At 41.8% G+C, this 18,409-nt stretch overlaps 1 protein-coding gene and 1 pseudogene across 1 annotated transcript; both read right to left on the bottom strand.

Moving 5' to 3' along the window:
• Positions 1-269: 269 nt before the first annotated feature.
• LOC141417926 (sperm motility kinase Z-like) lies at positions 270-1,778 on the bottom strand. The gene has a single exon (XM_074057389.1). It carries the CDS (start codon positions 1,776-1,778, stop codon positions 270-272), a length of 1,509 nt encoding a protein of 502 aa, XP_073913490.1.
• A 2,704-nt stretch (positions 1,779-4,482) lies between these two features.
• LOC109691225 (protein mago nashi homolog) lies at positions 4,483-10,183 on the bottom strand (annotated as a pseudogene).
• Positions 10,184-18,409: the final 8,226 nt, after the last annotated feature.

The raw sequence follows: 18,409 nt of genomic DNA on the forward strand, positions 1-18,409 counted from the left end.
TCTGGGCATCTTTGGGTGAACTTTTCAGCTCACCAGATGCATAAAAGCCCAGCTAAGAGCCAGATGTCCTATGGGGTGAGTCCCATGGCAGATCGTATACCTTATTTCTGTGCTGGGCAGAGCCCCTAGTTGCCAACGCTGGACACACAGCAGCAAGAGATTCTTGCCCAGATGTCAGCAGGAAGAGATTCTTGCCCAGATGTCCCCTGCAGCTCTGGGTCCACACCATCTCCACCACCTTCACCAGAGCACAGGGACTTCTGGCCCTCTTATTTGTGTGCCTTGCGTCTTTGTTGGGTGTCCACCTGGGCCTTGGGGACAACTCTGTTACTGGCTTTTTGGCGTTTCTTCGAGAGCGGAACACAACAGCACAGATTTAAAAGAGATGTCATGATTCTTCTCGTCACTGCCTTCCAGCCACGCCTTTGCCTATCTGTGACAGTCGCCTCAGGGACCTCCTTGGTGTCCTCCTTCTCCAAAGACAGGGCCTTGGGACCAAGCTGGAAGGCTGTGAGGGGGGTGAGGGTGTCCCTGGGCAGATCACTGAGGGAAAGGGAAGGCAAGATGGTACCTCTGATGTTCCTCTGACTTGGTTTCTTGTCGTCAGACTGTAGGTCAATCAAGCTGGAAAGATTAGGTTCACTTGCTCTCTTCTGTAGAGGACCATGGACGGAAAGCGGATCCACAGGAGATGGGCAAGGTGGAGCACGCTGATACAGGGAGGGCCTCGGGTGGGTGCTTCCACCAACATCCTGGCATACTTGCTCTTGTAACATTTGATAAGTCGCCATGGCTTCGTCAAATTTTTTATTTGCAAGGGACTCTTGGGTCTCCTGAAAATTGAAGCCCAAATGAGACATGACCTGTAGAATCCTGGAACGGGGCTGTTTTCCCAGAGTCGCTCCAGGGCTTGGCGGTATTTCTTCATTCTGGGATAGCCAAGGATGCTGCAGGATCTCGTCCACCGTTGGCCTCTCACTGGGAAGAACCGTTAATAACTGGTCAATGGCGTCTTGTCCCTCTGCTGAGAGGTGGTACGGGACAAAATACCTTTTAAGCATGACAGCCCTCTGTAGTTGAACAAAGGTTCTTCCTAAAAAGGGAAACGCCCCTGTGTTTATATAATAAAGGAGGACACCCAAGCTCCAAACGTCCACCTTTGGACCCTCATAGTTCTTATGGAAGAGCATTTCAGGGGCACGGAAATGAATGGCGCCACACGCTTCTGAGAACTGTTGCCCTTCTTCAAATTTGACGCTGAGGCCAAACTCAGTTATTTTTGCATCACCTTTGGCATCCAGTAAGATATTGTGTGGTTTTAGGTCCCTGTGGGCGATGCCATTCTCGTGGCAATAAAGGACGGCATGAGCAATCTGGCTGAACATCTTCTGGGCGTGGTCTTCCCGCAAGCAATGGACTTGCTGGATCAGATTCAGGAGGTGCCCCTTGCCAGCTCTCTCCATGATCAAGTAAACGTGGTCTGCCGTTTCAATTACTTGGTACAACCTCACGATGTTCGGATGTTCCAACGCCTTCATCACAGACACTTCAGAATCAGTGTGAGGGTTTTTCTCTCCCTTGTCCAGTACCTTCACTGCCACTTGGGCTCCCGTGAGGCGATGAGAGGCTAATTTCACCTTGCCAAAGCTACCACGTCCGAGGGTCTCTGTAATGTTGTACTGAACTGTAAGAATTTCTTCATAGGGGGAGCTGGCTTCAGAGAGAGACAGCCCCTCACAGTAGGTGCTACGCTCACTGGTAGTGAATGAAGGTAGCATCGCTACTAAATCTTAAAAAACAGTAAATTTATGAGTGAAAGTGAAAACACTTATCAAACTCTTCCTCCAGCAAAACAAGGTAACTGTCGTGTGTGTTAACCGAGCAGGTCACCAACCACCAGCTTCCTGCACTACACAGGCAAAACCAGCCAAGGCCACCTCCTTATGTAACCGGGGTTATCATTCCCTCACAATGACCCCTGATGAGTCAGGGCAGGAAATGAACCAAGCACATGTGGGCACAACCCATGGTGGTTGTCTTACTTTGGGGCCTCAAGGACCTTTTCCCCTTTTAATTAAAAAAACAAAACAAAACAAAAACTCCAAAGGCTTTTTTCTTTGGTGTGTCATGGAGACTGGTATTTACTCCCTGACAAATGAAAGCCAGTAGGATACTTCAATGGCCTTTTCATTTCAAGTCTGAAAATCTCTGATAACTTTCGGTTTTGAAAGACCTCGTCCTATCTACCTACACTCAAGGTACTCACTTTCTTTTCCTTGAACCCCAGTGGTGGCTGTCCAAAGGGTGGTAGACCTTCCTGCACACATTGTACTACTGTAACAAAAAGTCCTGTTCCCTAAGCCACCATGGGGTACCTTAGTAACACATGGACTGTGAGAGAGTGAGAGAGAGACATACAGTGAGAGAGAGAGAGAGAGAGAGAGAGAGAGAGAGAACTTCACCATGACCTCCCCATGAGATCCTCATCAGAATCTTGGACCCAGAAGGTTTTTGCATGTAAAGTTTCATGCTTTTTTCTCCATTGTAGATTTTCTTCTTTTCATTTTCTTTTGCTTTCTTTTCTGGTGGTACTGGGGTTTGAACTCAGGGCCTTGCGCTTGCTAGGCAAGGACTCTACCACTTGAGCCACTCTAGCAGCTCTTTCTGATGGGTTTTTTCAAGATGGGGTCTTGAGAACTATTTCCCCGGGGCTGGCTTTGAACCATAATCCTCCTGATCTCTGCTTCCTGAGTAGCTAAGAGTACAGGTGTGAGGCACCGGTGCCCGGCCTCATTTTGTTTTCTCGTCTTACTATGGTATAAAATTGAATGGCGCCACCAATAGTCGTGCCAGAGTTCTCTCCTGCCCGTTTTTCAAAACTGAAATACTTTAGCATGAATGATATTTGGTTAGATATGCTGTCCCAGGCTCTGAATTGGTAAGAGGTTTTATAAAGTGTGTTCTGAAAATTTCACCAAATTTGATATTTAGGTTTTCAAAACTTAAGCTGTGCAGGGCAGGAAGGGTTATATATCAGAAGTAGAACTCTTGCTTAGCATGTATGAGGCCCTGGGTTAATAAAAAAAAGAATAAATTTAAGTTCTCCTTCTATCTGTTGTAATACACACACACACACACACACACACACACACACATCAGAACTCGGTCCTGTTTGTTGTCTTCTGATCCTCCTCCCTGTTATACTCTGGTGATTAAAAAAAAAAAAAAAATAGGAAGAGACCACAGAGAGTAAAACCATCTTAGTAAAAATTCTAATTTTTTTAGTTAAGACTATCACAAATACAACACAGAAACATTTTTTTCCATTGTAGAAACAATCATTTTATTGTGATACATAAAAAGACAAATGTATTAAGATCTATCTCTACAAGGGAAGGAGGAAGTGTCAGGGGAAAAAGTCTCTGAGGTTTGGGAGAGGGGTCAATAGGGTTCCTTGTCTCTGGGCATCTTTGGGTGAACTTTTCAGCTCACCAGATGCATAGAAGCCCAGGTAAGTGACAGATGTCCTATGGGGAGAGTCCCATGGCAGATCGTATACCTTATTTCTGTGCTGGGCAGAGCCCCTTGTTGCCAACGCTGGACATGCAGCAGCAAGAGCTTGTTGCCCGGATGTCCCCTGCAGCTCTGGGTCCACACCATCTCCACCACCTTGACCAGAGCACAGGGACTTCTGGCCCTCTTATTTGTGTGCCTTGCGTCTTTGTTGGGTGTCCACTTGGGCCTTGGGGGCAACTCTTGTTACTGGCTTTTTGGCGTTTCTTCAAGAGAGGAACACAACAGCACAGATTTAAAAGAGATGTCATGATTCTTCTCGTCACTGCCTTCCAGCCACGCCTTTGCCTATCTGTGACAGTCGCCTCAGGGACCTTCTTGGTGTCTTCCTTCTCTGAAGACAGGGCCTTGGGACCAAGCTGGAAGGCTGTGAGGCGGGTTAGGGTGTCCCTGGGCAGATCACTGAGGAAAAGGGAAGGCAAGATGGTACCTCTGAAGTTCCTCTGACTTGGTTTCTTGTCGTCAGACTGTTGGTCAATCAAGCTGGTTGTGTCTCTGTGCTATTGGTCCATTTATGGGATGATGTCATCACAGCTGTGTTCCACAGGAACACTGAATATGCCCTTCTTCCCTTCCCAATAGTCCTGAGGTCTGGCATACTGTCTGACATCCTATCAGGGCATGGCTCACATACATTCAGATGCCTCAGTAGTTTCAAGGCCTGGGTAAGGGTTTTAAATTCCCCAGTCTCCCCACACCTGTTTATCTCATCTCTGTGTCCTTGGTAAGTTTCCATCGAGTTCCCCTGTCCCTTCTCTTTTGTTTTTTATGTGATATTAATTAAAGACTATCAATCATTTATAGTTATAAAAGATATTGCTCCAATATACACAAAAATTTCCTAATAATGGTAATTAAAATTAACTACTTCCAACCCCCCCCCACTTCCATACTAATACTCAACCTAGATTATTTAATCTTGAAGTGTAATCCAGTAAGACTGAAGACCAAACACTTCACATCCTGGAGAAGACAATAAAATCCTCATAAGTCTTCTGGAAACTTGGGTTGATTGACATCAAAAGAGAACCAATTTTTGATGTTGTAAAAGAATTGTGTTCATCTCCAATGACGATTTCAAGCTCTGACTGGCCTGCTTGGTCAGGAGGAGGCCACAGACATCATCCTCTTTAGTTATTTCACTGACATCAATTATTCTCTTTGTTTCCTCCATCACGCTTTTATGTACACAGTGTCTGCTGGTCATGACATCATTTTTGTAATTGCTGTCGCCTAGCATATCTCAATTTCCCATCTGCCCAGAACTCAAACTCCAGGAACTCATGACTGAACTTGGCTTTGTGACCTATGTAGCAATGCAGATCCCCTGTCCCTGCTCTGCCTATTTTTTTTATCTCCTAACTTTTTTTTTCCGCCGTGTTGTCAAATATTTATTATTAGCTGGATTTTCCATTGTTTCAGGGGAGAAATTACTAGACATTCTCAAATTTAAAAAGGCTTGCAATAACAAATAACAGCTCCTTGTGATGTCCTTTACACAGAGTAGTCCATTTAGAGAAGCAGCTGAATTTCAACTAGAGAGTTACAACTAGAGTCTGCCCTTGTGACTTTTAATTTGGGGCTCAGGCCAGGCATGGTGGTGCACATCTATAATCTCAGCACTTGGGAGGCTGGGGCTGGAGGATCATCAGTTCCAGGCCTGCTTGGGCTACACAGCAAACAATCAAAGTAACAACAAACAAAAACACAAATAATTTGGAGCTCAATCTGAATTCACTCTTTGTTGTCTTGCATCCAGAACATTAAGGCAGTTTTGTCTTGTCTCTTAATGGGCGTTATGTTTACTGAACCTCTTGTGGAACACAGCTTTGTGTTGTTCTGGAGACCACCTATCCTTCCAAGAAAGCCTCAGGAGGAGCCTTCTAAAGGGAACATCTTTTTAAAAACATTTTATTAATTTATGAGAGTCACACAGGGAGATTGCTTGTGACATTTCCTTATATGCATATACTGTATCCCGTTTGGCTCATTTCCCCCATTCCACTCCCTCTTCCCTCTCCCCCTTCTTAAAGTGACTTTGATAGGTTTCAATGCCCCATATTCATATATATATATATATAGAAAATACATCTTCTTTATCCTTTTCATTTACCCTCCTACTCCCACTCTTACCCCTCCCTTAATATCACCTGTTCTACGTTCCTATCCTTCGTTCTTTAAGTGTCTGTTCGTTGTTCAGTGGGGTTTTGTCTTGGTATCTTACCTGGGAATATATTGTACCTCTTTGTTATTCACCCTTACCCCCAAAGTGAACATCTTAAGTGACATGAAGTCCCTATTTTTTTCTTTGTGGTGAAATTAGATTGGGTTGTTCATTACGTTTGTATTTCTTTTTTAACTTTGTACATTGTTCAAGAGCACAGGAAGATAGCTGTATATTGCTGTAGTGCTAGCTTGTCTTTCATACACTGTCCTGATAATAAGTAACAGTCAAACATCTAGATGTCCCACAGAGATCATTCAGATACTCAACATGACTGTGGATCAGATGTACTTGATATCACCTAAGGGCACTGAAAAAAGTCCTGATTAATACCACAGCTTTAAAGAAGATACATTCCTTAGGTATTTTCACCTACATTTCCACCTTTTCAAACATGCTTTCAAATGCCCATAGATTCCAGAATTATTTGTGCAATTCTGCATTTTATGGTATAGTTCCCATCAGGTATTTGCAGTATTTGTCATTTGCATATAAATCACTATTCTAAAAACATTGTTGTGATTAAGCCATCCTAGAAAAGCAAACCTATAATGCATACACCAGAATATATGCCTCTGATTTTTATAACAGGATTTAATCAACTAGATTTTCTATGTAATGTTTTTTTAAATTTTTTATTACTTTATTCACATGTGCATACATCTTTTGGACCATTTCTCCCCCTGCAACCTGACTGTCCGTCTCCCCCAAACCCCCTCGCTTCCAGGCAGAACCTGTTTTGCCCTTATTTCTAATTTTGCTGAAGAGAAGACATAAGCAATAATAAGAAAGACATAAGCAATAATAAGAAAGACAAAGCATTTTTGCTAGTTAAGATAGGATAGCTAAACAGAGAGATTCCTAGCATTGCTTCCATGTACAAATGTGTTACAACCCAAGTTGATTCATCTCTACCTAACCTTTTCACTAGTTCCTGATCCCCTTCCCATATTGACCTCTGTCGCTTGAAGGTTTCTGTATTAGTTCCTCTGCAGTGGAGACATCAGACACGTTCATATTTTGGGTTTCTTACCTATCCCTCTACCTCCTGTATGTGCTCTCCCCTTAGCATGTGACCCAAGTCCAACAGCATTGCTGTATTGTCCCTAGATCTAAAGTCCATATATGAGGGAGAATATACGATTTTTGGTCTTCTGAGCCTGGCTAACCTCGCTCAGAATGGTGTTCACCAGTTCCATCCATTTACTTGAGAGTAATAAGATTTCATTCTTCTTCATGGTTGAGTAAAGCTCCATTTTGTATAAGTACCACATTTTCTTAATGCATTCCTCAGTTGTAAGGCATCTTGGCTGTTTCCATTACTTGGCTATTGTGAATAGTGTTGCAATAAACATGGGTGTGCAGATGCCTTTGGAGTAGCCTGTGTCGCATTCCTTTGGGCATATCCCCAGGAGTGGGATTGCTGGATCACATGGCAGATCTATGTTTAGATTTTTAAGAATCCTCCATATTTTTTTCCAGAGTGGTTGCACCAGCTTGCATTCCCACCAGCAGTGTACTGGGTTTCTTTTTCCCCACATCCTTGCAAACAACTGTTGTTGGTGGTGTTTTTGATGATGGCTATTCTAACCGGGGTGAGGTAGAATCTTAGTGCGGTTTTGATTTACATTTGTTTATGGCTAGAATGGTGAGCATTTTTTCATGTGCTTTTTGGCCATTTGAATTTCTTCTTTTGAGAAAGTTTAGTTCAGTTGCCCATTTCCTTGTTTGCTCATTCATTTGGGGAGAGTTTAGTTTCTTAAGTTCCCTGTATATTCTGGTTATCAGTCCCTTGTCTGATGTATAGCTGGCAAATATTTTCTCCCATGCTGTGGGTGGTCTCTTCAGTTTTGAGACCATTTCTTTTATTGTGCAGAAGCTTTTTAATTTTATGAAGTCCCATTTTTCCATCTTTTCCCTTAGTTTCTAAGCTGCTGGTGTTCTATTGAGAAAGTCCTTGCCTATACCTATTACTTCCAGAGTATTTCCTGCTCTTTCTTATACTAACTTCAGAGTTTGGGGTCTGATATTAAGGACCTTGATCCATTTTGAGTTGATACTAGTACAGGGTGATAAACATGGATCTAGTTTCAGATTTTTGCAGATGGTTAACCACTTTTCCCAGCAACATCTGTTGAAGAGGCTATCTTTTCTCCATTGGAGATTTTTGACACCACTGTCAAAAATAAGGTGGGTACAGCTGTGTGAATTCGTATCTGGGTCCTCTATTCTTTTCCACTGCTCTTCATGTCTGTTTTTGTGCCAGTACCATGCTGTTTTTATTGCTATTGCTTTGTAATATAGTTTGAGGTCAGGTATTGTGATACCTCCAGCATTGCTCTGTTTGCTGAATTTTGCTTTGGCTATTTGCAGTCTGTTGTGTTTCCAAATGAACTTTAAGGTAGATTTTGCAATCTCTGTGAGGAATATCATTGGGATTTTGGTGGGAATTGCATTAAACATGTAGATTGCTTTTGGTAGTAGAGCCATTTTTACTATGTTGATTCTACCAATCTACGAGCACGGGAGGTCTCTCCACCTTCTGTAGTGTTCTTCCATTCTTTCTTGGGGGGGTTGTAGTTCTCCTTGTAGAGGTCATTCACATCCTTTGTTAAGTTTACTCCTAGGTATTTGATTTTTTTTAAGGCTATTGTAAAGGAATTGTTTCCATATACTCTTTCTCAGTTTGTGTGTTATTGGCGTTATAGAAAAGCTAATGATTTTATTAAGTTGATTTTGTATCCTGCTACCTTGCTGTAGCTCTTTATGGTGTCTAGGAGTTTTTGGGTAGAGTTTTTTGGGTCTTTAAGGTACAGCATCATGTAGTCTGCAAATACGGATATTTTGACAGTTCCTCTACCAATTTGTATTCCTTTTATTTCTTCTTCTTGCCTAATTTTCTGGCTAGGAATTCCAGGACTATGTTGAATAGGAGTGAGGATAGTGGGCACCCTTGTCTCGTTCCTGATTTTAGGGAAATGGTTTCACTTTTTCTCCATTAAGTATGATGTTGGGTGTTAGTCTTTACAATGTTGAGGTACTTTCCTTCTATTGCTTTTTTCTTAGAGCTTTTATCATGAAGTAGTGTTGGATCATGTTGAAGGCTTTTTCTGCATCTGTTGAGATGATGAAGTGGTTTTTGTCTTTACTTCTATTAATGTGCTGAATTACATTTCTAAATTTCCATATGTTGAACCACTCCTGCATCCCTGGGATAAAGTTATCTTGGTCGTGATGAATGGTTTTTCTGATGTGTTGTTGGATTTGGTTTGCTGTTATTTTATTGAGGAATTGGCATTGCTGTTCATTAAGGAGATTGGCCTACAGTTCTCTTTGGAGGGGTCTTTGTCTGGTTTTGGGATGAGTGAAATACTGTCCTCATAAAATGAGTTAGGCAGTGTTCCTTACCTTTCTATTTCGTGGAACAGTTTAAGAAGGGTTTATATTACTTCTTCTTTAAAGGTCTCATAGAATTCAGCAGACAATCCGTCAGGTCCTGACTTTTCTTTTTTTGGGAGAGTATTGCTTCTTTAATTTCATTTTGTGTTATAGATCTACTCAGGTTATTAATATCCTTTTGGTTCAATTTTGGTTGGTCATAAGTATCTAGAAATCTGCCCATTTCTTCAAGATTTTCAAATTTATTAGAATATATGTTCTCAATGTGGCCTCTGATGATTTCCTGGATTTCCATAGTGTTTGTTGTTATCTCCCCTTTTGCATTTCTGATTTTATTGATTTGGGTTTTTCTCTCCTCATTTTAGTCAGGTTTGCCAGGGGTCTGTCAATCTTATTTATTTTTTCAAAGAACCAGTTTTTTTGTTGCATTGATTCTTTCTATTTTTGTTTGTTTGTTTGTTTGTTTCTATTTCATTGATTTCGGCCCTTATTTTTATTATTTTTCTCCTGCTGCTTGTTTTGGGATTTGCTTGTTCTCGTTTTTCTAGGCATTTTAGCTGTAGTGTTGGGTCATTGATTTGAGATCTTTCTATCCTTTTAATGTATGCACTCATGGCTATAAACTTTCTAGTTAGGTCTGCCTTTGCATAGGTTTGTATTGCATAGGTTCCAGTAGGTCATGTTTTCATTTTCATTAACTTCCAGGAACCTTTTAATTTTCTCTTATTTCATCAATGACCCATTGATCATTGAGCAATGTGTTGTTCAGCTTCCAACTGTTTGCATGTTTTTTTTCTGTTATTTTTGTTGTTGAGTTCTAGTTTAATGCATTGTGATCAGATAGAATGCATGGGATTATTTCTGTTTTGTTATATTTGCTGAGACTTGCTTTGTGCCCTAATATATGATCAATTTTGGAGAAGGTTCCATAGGCTGCTGAGAAGAATGTATATTGTGCAGAAGTTTGATGAAATATTCTGTAGACATCAGCTAGGTCCATTTGATATATGGTGTGATTTAGTTCTAGAATTTCTTTATTGATTTTTGTTTGGATGACTTGTCTATTGGTGATAAGGGAGTATTAAAGTCTTCCACTACCACTGTGTTGGAGTTTATGTTTGATGAAGTTGGGTACATTGATGTTGGGTGCAAATAGATTGATAATTGTTATTTCCTTTTGTTGTATTTCCCCTTTTATTGTTATAGAATGTCCTTCTTTATCTTGTTTGATTGATGTAGGTTTGAAGTCTACTTTGTCTGAGATAAGTATTGCTCCTCCTGCCAGTTTTCAGGGCCATTGTCTTGGTAAATCTTCTTCCAGCCTTTCACCCTAAGCCAGTGTTTGTTTCTGTTAATGAGATGGGTCTCACCTAAGCAACAGATTGTTGGATCTTACTTTTTAATCCAGTTTGCCAAACGGTGTCTTTTGATGGGGGAATTAAGTCTGTTAATGTTCAGTGTTAGTATTGATATGTATGTGGTGATTCCTGTCATGTAATTGTCTTTGTTGATTAAGGGTTTCATTGTGGGCAGCTGAATCAGTGTTACTCTCTACTTTCTTGCCTTTTCTTCTCCTGTGGTTTGGTACTGCCTGTCCTTTCCTGGTTTTGTTTGCTTTCATTTTCTGTGTGCAGAATTCCTTGAAGAATCTTTTGTAATGGTGGCTTGGTGGTTATATATTGTTTTAGTTTCTACTTATCATGCAAGACTTTTATTGCTCCATCTATTTTGAATAATAGTTTTGCTGGGTAGAGTATCCTAGGATTAAAGTTATTTTCATTCAGTGCCCAGAATACCTTATTCTCAGCTCTTCTTACTTTTAAGGTTTCTGGTGAGAAATCTGCTGTGATTTTGATGGGTTTACCTTTGTGTGCTATTTGTTTTTTCTCTCTGACAGCCTTCAATATTCTTTGTGTATTCTCTGTGCTTGTTGTTTTAATGATAATATGTCATGGGGTGGTTCTATTTTGGTCAAGTCTGTTTGGTGTTCTGGAGGCTTCCTGTACCTGAATGAGCACCGTTTTCTCTAGATTTGGGAAATTTTCTATTATTGTGTTATTGAATATATTACGAATTCCTTTTGCTTGAACTCATTTTCTATCTCAAATGCTCATGATTCTCGGTTCTGGTCTTTTGATGGAGTTGGTGAGTTCTTGCATATTCCTTTCACAGATCTTGAGTTGTTTGACAATAACTTCAGTTTTTTCTTTAATTTCCATTTCATCTTCAAGTTCTGAGATTCTGTCTTCTGCTTGTTCTACTCTGCTGGAGTTGCCTTCCATTCTGTTTTGCATTTCTGTTTCATTCTTTTTTCTGAGGTTTTCCATATCATGGGTCACTTCTTTAATATCTATTTTTGGTATTCTCTGTTTCACTTTGTTGTTTATTTAAGGCTTGTATGAGTTCATTTATTTGTTTTTGTGTCTCCTCCTATTCTTTATTTTTGTTGTCTTGGAATTTCTTGAGTGTCTCCTGTATGTTTTGGGGGACCATGTCTGGTAACATCTCCATGCACTTCTCAGTGATTACTTTCAGGATATCTTCTTTCAGGGTGTTCTTATGGGCTTCATTGTGTTCCTTGCAAGTTTATCTTTGTGTTGTTGGAGTCTGGAACTGGTATCCATTGTCTTCATTTCTCTCTGAATCCTGTATTAATTTATTTTTGGGGGAAGAATGATTTCCATCCCTTTTTTGCTTCCCATCATTCTACTTGGTGCTGTTTCTGTCCCTGGTCTGTGTGCAGTTTAATATTAGCTAACTTACAGTAGTAAAACTAAGAAAACAAGGAAAGTTCGCATGGAGATCAGCTACTTGTCCTTCCCGTTTCTTCAGTGCAATCAGTGCACCCTGCCCCCTTTGCTGCGTGTTCTTTTTCAGTTCCTTGTTTATCGTTCAGTTTTTTTTTTTTTTTTTGCGGGATGTGAGGTCAGTCTGTCCAGGGAGATAGCTCATTTATGCCAGGGGTAGCTGTGGAATACTGCATGCTGCTTATTTGTTCACCTGTTGGTCTCCGTCTCTCAAGCAGGTTTGGAGCTGGCATCTGGCAGCTCAGGAGCCCTCCTGTTTTCTCAGTGTAACGTAGTGTGGAGAAGCTTTGTACAGGCTGGGGGATCCAGGTGTCAGATTTTTTATTCTTCCTGGTAGTTTTTTTCTGCCACGTGTGGCTCCATGTTTCAGCAAAATTTTTAATTTACGGAGCTCACACTGTCTGCTTCTGCCCTCTAGTTGCCATCTAGGGTCCCCTCTCCTGAATTTATATCAGTGCACACCTGGAATCCTAGAACATGGGAGGCTGAGGAAGGAGGATTGAGAGTTTGAGGCCATCCTGGGCTATACCCCGTCAGAGAGTGAAAGAGAGAGAGAGGGACAGGGATAAGAAAAGAGAGAGAGAGAGAAGGGGAGAGGGAGAGGAGGAGTGGAGGGACAGGGAGAAAGGGAGAGAGGGAGAAAGATCCATGGAAGGAAGAGGGAGGGAAGAAAAGAAGGGGGAGGGAAAGAAGGAGGAGACAAAGATGGAGAAGGAGAAGGAGATGAAAGAAAGGAAGGAAGAAGGAAGGAAGGAAGGAAGGAGGAAGGAAGAAGGAAGGACGGAAGAAGGAAGGAAGAAAGAAGGAAGGAAGAAAAAAGGAAGGAAGGAAGGAAGAAAATGTGCTCATCCTCATAATTGCTTACCACAAACAATTGGTTTTTATTTTTGACAGAAAGAAGAACAGTGGAGAGGAAGAGATGACAATGGGAACATGGTGTATAATGGGTCCAGAGTTTCAGTTTTGTGAAATGAAAAAGCTCTGGAGAGGAATGGTGATGACGATCATATAACAATATGATGTACTTAATGCCACAGAAGTGTAGAGTTACAAATTTTATGTTATGTGTTTTACAACATTAAAAGAGAAAACAAAAAGCAGTTATCTACTTCTAGAAGGGAAGGCTGTGTACTCATTAAAACAGCTTAATTGTCAAGAGTGACCTGCTGTGCTTACAATTCAAGGCTACTGAGTCAGAGTCTCTGCCCAGTTTCATGCAAAACTCTGCTTTGCAAACTCACTTAAAATTGCCCAACTGGGAATCCAGAAGTAGAAATATCCCCCCTTTCCTCCATTTTGAGATACCAGCAAAGATCGCTCCTTCCTCAGGAAGCCCTAATACACTCAGCTTTGCTTCATCAATGGTTTTTTCCCACTGGCTGTTGGGAAGATTGACAGCTGACAGATTGTGGAATTCCCTGCCTAAAACTCCCCCAAGGCACCCATTGCCAACGTCTGAGGCACAAAGTAAGCAGCTGATGTGGCCTCCACACGTGTTTTATTTGGCTTTCAATGTGCATGGCAAAAGAAAGTGAATTTATTATGAAATTTTACACTTTAATTGTAAAGGTGAATTTCATGCTTCTCAGGAAAATTCAGAGGCAAATCCAGCTTTTATCTGTATCTCAGATGTCTGAGTCAGGTGTTCTCCCAAGCAAAGATGAAATGTTTAGTATGTCTTGAATCTTAGTGACCTGTCAATGTCAGGCATGGTGGTGATTTTGACACAAGGAAATTATACTCAGAGGCACTTGTTTTAACGGGATGATGAAGGTTCTGCAGTCATGGACTAGGTAAGGAATGTCACCACTCTGGACTCAAGAGCAGAAGGCCTGAGTCCAACGTGACCTTAATGGAATGGCAGTGGCTGGTGACAGTGAGCATGGGGCAGATGGAAGCTGTCATGACTCTAGGTTTATTTTCATGACTTGCATAAAGCCTTTATATCTGTGAAATCTTTCTCTGTTCCAGCCTTCTTTATCAGAAAATATATTCAGTCCCACACTCACTTTATAAAGTGTGGCTCTGAGCTCTGAGGACTCTTACCATGGCAGTACTCCTAACCACAGGACAAAGGAAGAGCGAGTGTCAGCGCTTTGGAGGAAACTTCATTTTGAGCGTCTTTGAACTGCTTTCAGAATCCATGAAATTACTTGCTCCTCATTCCTTCTGGAGAACATTTCTGGATACTAAGTCATATGCTAAAAACATAAACACCAAAGAGGGCACACTCAAAGTGGATGGTGCTTTGAGAGGGAGCAATATTGCACTGAGGATTCTGTTTTGGAATTTTTACTATGAATATTTCAACAGAGTAGGTTACAGAGTCATTCAACCCATACCCATTACTCATCACCTGGCTTGAATGCACCTTAACCCTCGGCCATGTTCACTTTAGATTGTTTCAGTGTTAGGCTGAGAAAACCTTACAGACATAACTGAACCATCTGGTGTGCCCTTCCGCAATCTCAACCCCTTCCTTCCTCCTCCAGGGAGAACCACCACCCATCCACATAGCTTTGCCACGTCCGGTTCTGTGCTCTCGATCAATACTTGTGTCACTCAACAATCAGGTCAGGTCTGAGCACTGCATCCTCAGACCTGTACAGACGTCATGGAGTACAGTCACACCAACTGAGCCAGCTACAGTGTGACTAGGAGAAATCATCCCATGGGACCACTGTCCTATGTGCTTTCTCTTGACCAAAAGAACCATTCTTAGAGCAGACTGTATATACATGTACTCATAAAGAACACAATGACAACGTAAGCCCAACAGAATTGTCACTATGAGATCCCCCATATAATGAATATACCTTAGAAAAAAATAAAATAAAAATATTTTACAAAAATTGAAAAATGGAAAAATTATAATTAGCATATAACACTTTGTGGTGCCAATTTCTCATCTTTAGAGTAATTATGAAACCCTTGACAACCACAGGTTCCACTTTTTAAAGGACTTATCAGGTACCTGGACCTTCCCATTCATTATCCCTACCTGCAGATGTATCTAGTGAGTAGGGACATCTGACTTATCCCCATTTTGCACACGATGAAACAGCCCTGCGGAGGTGTTGGTTTGTCTGAAGTTGTATGTGATAATTGAATGAATGAGCATTTGTGTGAATGAATGAATGAACGAATGAATAAATGAATGAATGAAATTGGTTAGCTAAATGTAAAAATAGATGATCCCTTCTAGACTTAGTCTGGTACTTACAGGTACTGCTTTTGTTGCATTAGAACTGTGGCATTCTTTTCTTGTCCCCTCTCTTACCTACCCCAGCCAGGCTGGTGTTTTCCTGACAGATCCACAAAACAAAATTCAGTGTAGTCTCATATTTTTCTGTCTGCAATGTGATATAGTTCTATTTTTTAAATGCAGAGATCTTTGACCCACTTAAAAAATATTGTATGTGTTTCTGTTCTTAATATTCTACTACTTTTAAGTGCTTTAAAACTTTAATTACTTGAAATTTTGAAGTTTTTTTAAAATCAAGAACACATTGAATTCTCTTGTGCCACCCTAAAATTAAAAAAAAAATTCCATCATGCTCAAAGCTTCCTCTTGCCATTTACTTTTTATGTGTAAAGTAGCTCTGATTAGATTATTTTAGATATGTAGTAGCCATTACTTTTTTTCTTCTTTGGGGTGATATTAGTGGGGTTTGACCTCAGGGCCTCATGCTTGCTAGGCATGCATTCTGCCACTTGGGCCACTCTGCCAGCCCCCCTGCTTCTTGTTCTTAGTATCCATTATAATTGACTCATGACAGAGTTGTGTCAACCTCCAAGAAAGAAATCACACGTCTTCTCTTTCAAGGTCTCCTCATCCCCTCAATATAAAATCCAAATTCAGTGTTCCGAGCCCTCCACGAATCTGGTCTCCCCACATGGTACTTAATTATCGCTCAAGACCGTTCGTTAGATTTGCCCTGCCATCTCTCTCCCTCATCCCCTCCCTCCCTGCTCCAAACAATCAAAAGAGGTTTCATTGTTCTATTTCTTAGAAGTACATGAAGTCCATCAGCCATATTCCCACACCTTAATCTTCTTCGTTCACCATCCCCCTCCCACAAGTACCCCTCCTCTCTGTACCTATTTACCAGTCCTGACTATAGAATAATTTTGGGGTGGGGTGGGGAGTGGCTTGAGGTTTCACTTCTGGGCTTCACATTTGCAAATCAGGTGCTCTAGCTCTTAAGCCACACCTCCATGCTGGGAAAGAAAAACTTTTGTTGAAGGATGTGCAACTTAGCTCACAGGTCCTCCAGTGCATCCTCCGTCAGGGCTACCTGGAGTCTTGTTTTCACCTTCAGAGATGCCAGTGTCTGTTCTGGGGCAGCGGGGCTCCAGGGTCTTGTCAGTCTCCTGGTGGTTCTCATGTGCATTGGAGTTTGGTGGGAGGTTCCCGCTTCCCCTCATACAGTCACCAGTCACGGAAGTGTGTTCCAATGAATTTATTTGCTGAGAAAATATGGTGACTTGCTTCTTAAGATGCATTTGGAAAGATTTGGGATGCTCTGACCTAGAGAACAGGACAAGTCCAAAACAGCCTAGAAGTATGTAAAGAGCTGGCGGCTTAGGCTGAATTCCAGCTCTTCCTGCCCATGTGCTTCTGGCCTGTGGAACTCCTGTGCTACTCAGAGACCAGACACTGGACTTTTCCTCCCTCTCATCACACTTAATCAGACTCACAACCAGCCTGCAAGTGCAGTCAGGAATGCTGGTGCTAGAGAGAAGGGCTTGTTCCAGGAAAGCTCTGATATCTGGCACAAACCAAGACCTTTCAGAAATCAGAAGTCCTCTGCTCTACTCTCTAGGGAGGCAGAAGCAGGGGAAAGAGTGAAGGTGACAAAGCAGATACAGGCCTCAGTGACACTCTTGAAGTTACAGATTTCAAGCCTGTAGATCCTTTGGGGCTTGAGGGTTAAAGTTATTAGCTTGAATCATGGGTTCAAACCCCAGGTCCTCTTTTCATTAGCTTTATGACTTTGGCCAAGTGACTGTACCATTTGTGCTCCCTCATTTGTAAAGTGGGTGACTACTAACAACCTCACAAGTGTGAGGATCACAAGGGATGACAAATGGAGAGAAAACTTAGCATAGTGTCAGACTTAAGCTTCATTTCCAGACTTGTTACTTCCTAGCTGTGTGGCTTTGAGGCAAGAAATTTGCACCTCTCTGAACTTCAGCTTCTTCATTCAAAAAACTGAGTATAATAGCACTCACTTTGCAGGACCAGGTAAAAGGGAAATGAGATCCCTTCTTCTGTAGCGTGTTCAAGGCGGTGCCTAATGGACACTGCATGCTCCAGACGAGCTGGTCACTAGTATGATGGTCCTTGAACAAGGGACCACACATCACCTCTGCCCTTTCTGCCATTGTGGTGTAAAACTGGTGTCACCTGAAGGACTATTCTCTAGCCCTGAGCAAACCCCATGAGCTATCGCTGTGGGGTTTCATGTGTAAAATGACTGGATTGTACTGATGAGTGAGGACCACTCTCTGAACATACAATTTGTAAGTTCTCTCTCTCTCTCTCTCTCTCTCTCTCTCTCTCTCTCTCTCTCTCTCTCATCATGAGGAACCTGGGCCCCTTAAACGTGCCGGGGAAATGCTGTATCAGAGCTACATTCCCACCCTCAACCCATAATTTACTAGAGAGAGACCTAACTGTGCTCTGAGCTGAACAACTGGACACCCAGACCTGGAATGACAGCCACAGCCACCATCAGAATAACCTACAGAAGAGATTCCACAGTTTCTCCATGACCCTAAAACATGGGTGGTATTATGTCTATTTCCTGGAGATGAAATGTTCTGACTAAAGATCACGTAGAAACTAAACCTGATTCTGTCTGGGGCTGACACCTGCTATTCTCACCACTGTCCCTGTGTCTACTTCAGCCTTTTCCTTGACTCTCTAATGACAGAATAGAGTGTCTTGAGGACCAACAGACAGTGTTGCCTCCTCACTGTCTGTGACTTCTTCATCACCTCTCCTACCCAGGAGTCCCAAATCCTTCTGCAGAAGGTGAAGACATCTATTCATCTTTCCTCTCAACTCTGTCTTTCTTCCCCATCTCTAGCCATACAAACTCTGCAGACTGGAAATCCTCCGTCAGATTTAACACGGACACCAACCTTCACCTCAGCCATTGCCTTGTCTCTCCCCTTACACCAAATGCCCTGAGTTATTGGAGACCAGAGTAAACACACGACGACAACGTAGTGGAGCAACTGTGGAAACACATGGTCTAGGAGTTACAATTAGAAACAGGATTCCCCAGACCTTTCACACCTAATCCACCATCTCCCCTGCACAAAGGTCTCTTAGGCTGGATCTTATGATTAGCTTGCAAGAAACAGGTGACATAAACCACATTAACAGAAGCAAAGA

The sequence above is a fragment of the Castor canadensis genome, chromosome 16 (genome assembly GCF_047511655.1).
Source record: "Castor canadensis chromosome 16, mCasCan1.hap1v2, whole genome shotgun sequence".
Classification (NCBI taxonomy): domain Eukaryota; kingdom Metazoa; phylum Chordata; class Mammalia; order Rodentia; family Castoridae; genus Castor; species Castor canadensis.

Excerpts from the sequence above, each read along its gene's own strand:
- LOC141417926 (XM_074057389.1), bottom strand. The coding sequence starts at position 1,778 with ATGCTACCTTCATTCACTACCAGTGAGCGTAGCACCTACTGTGAGGGG.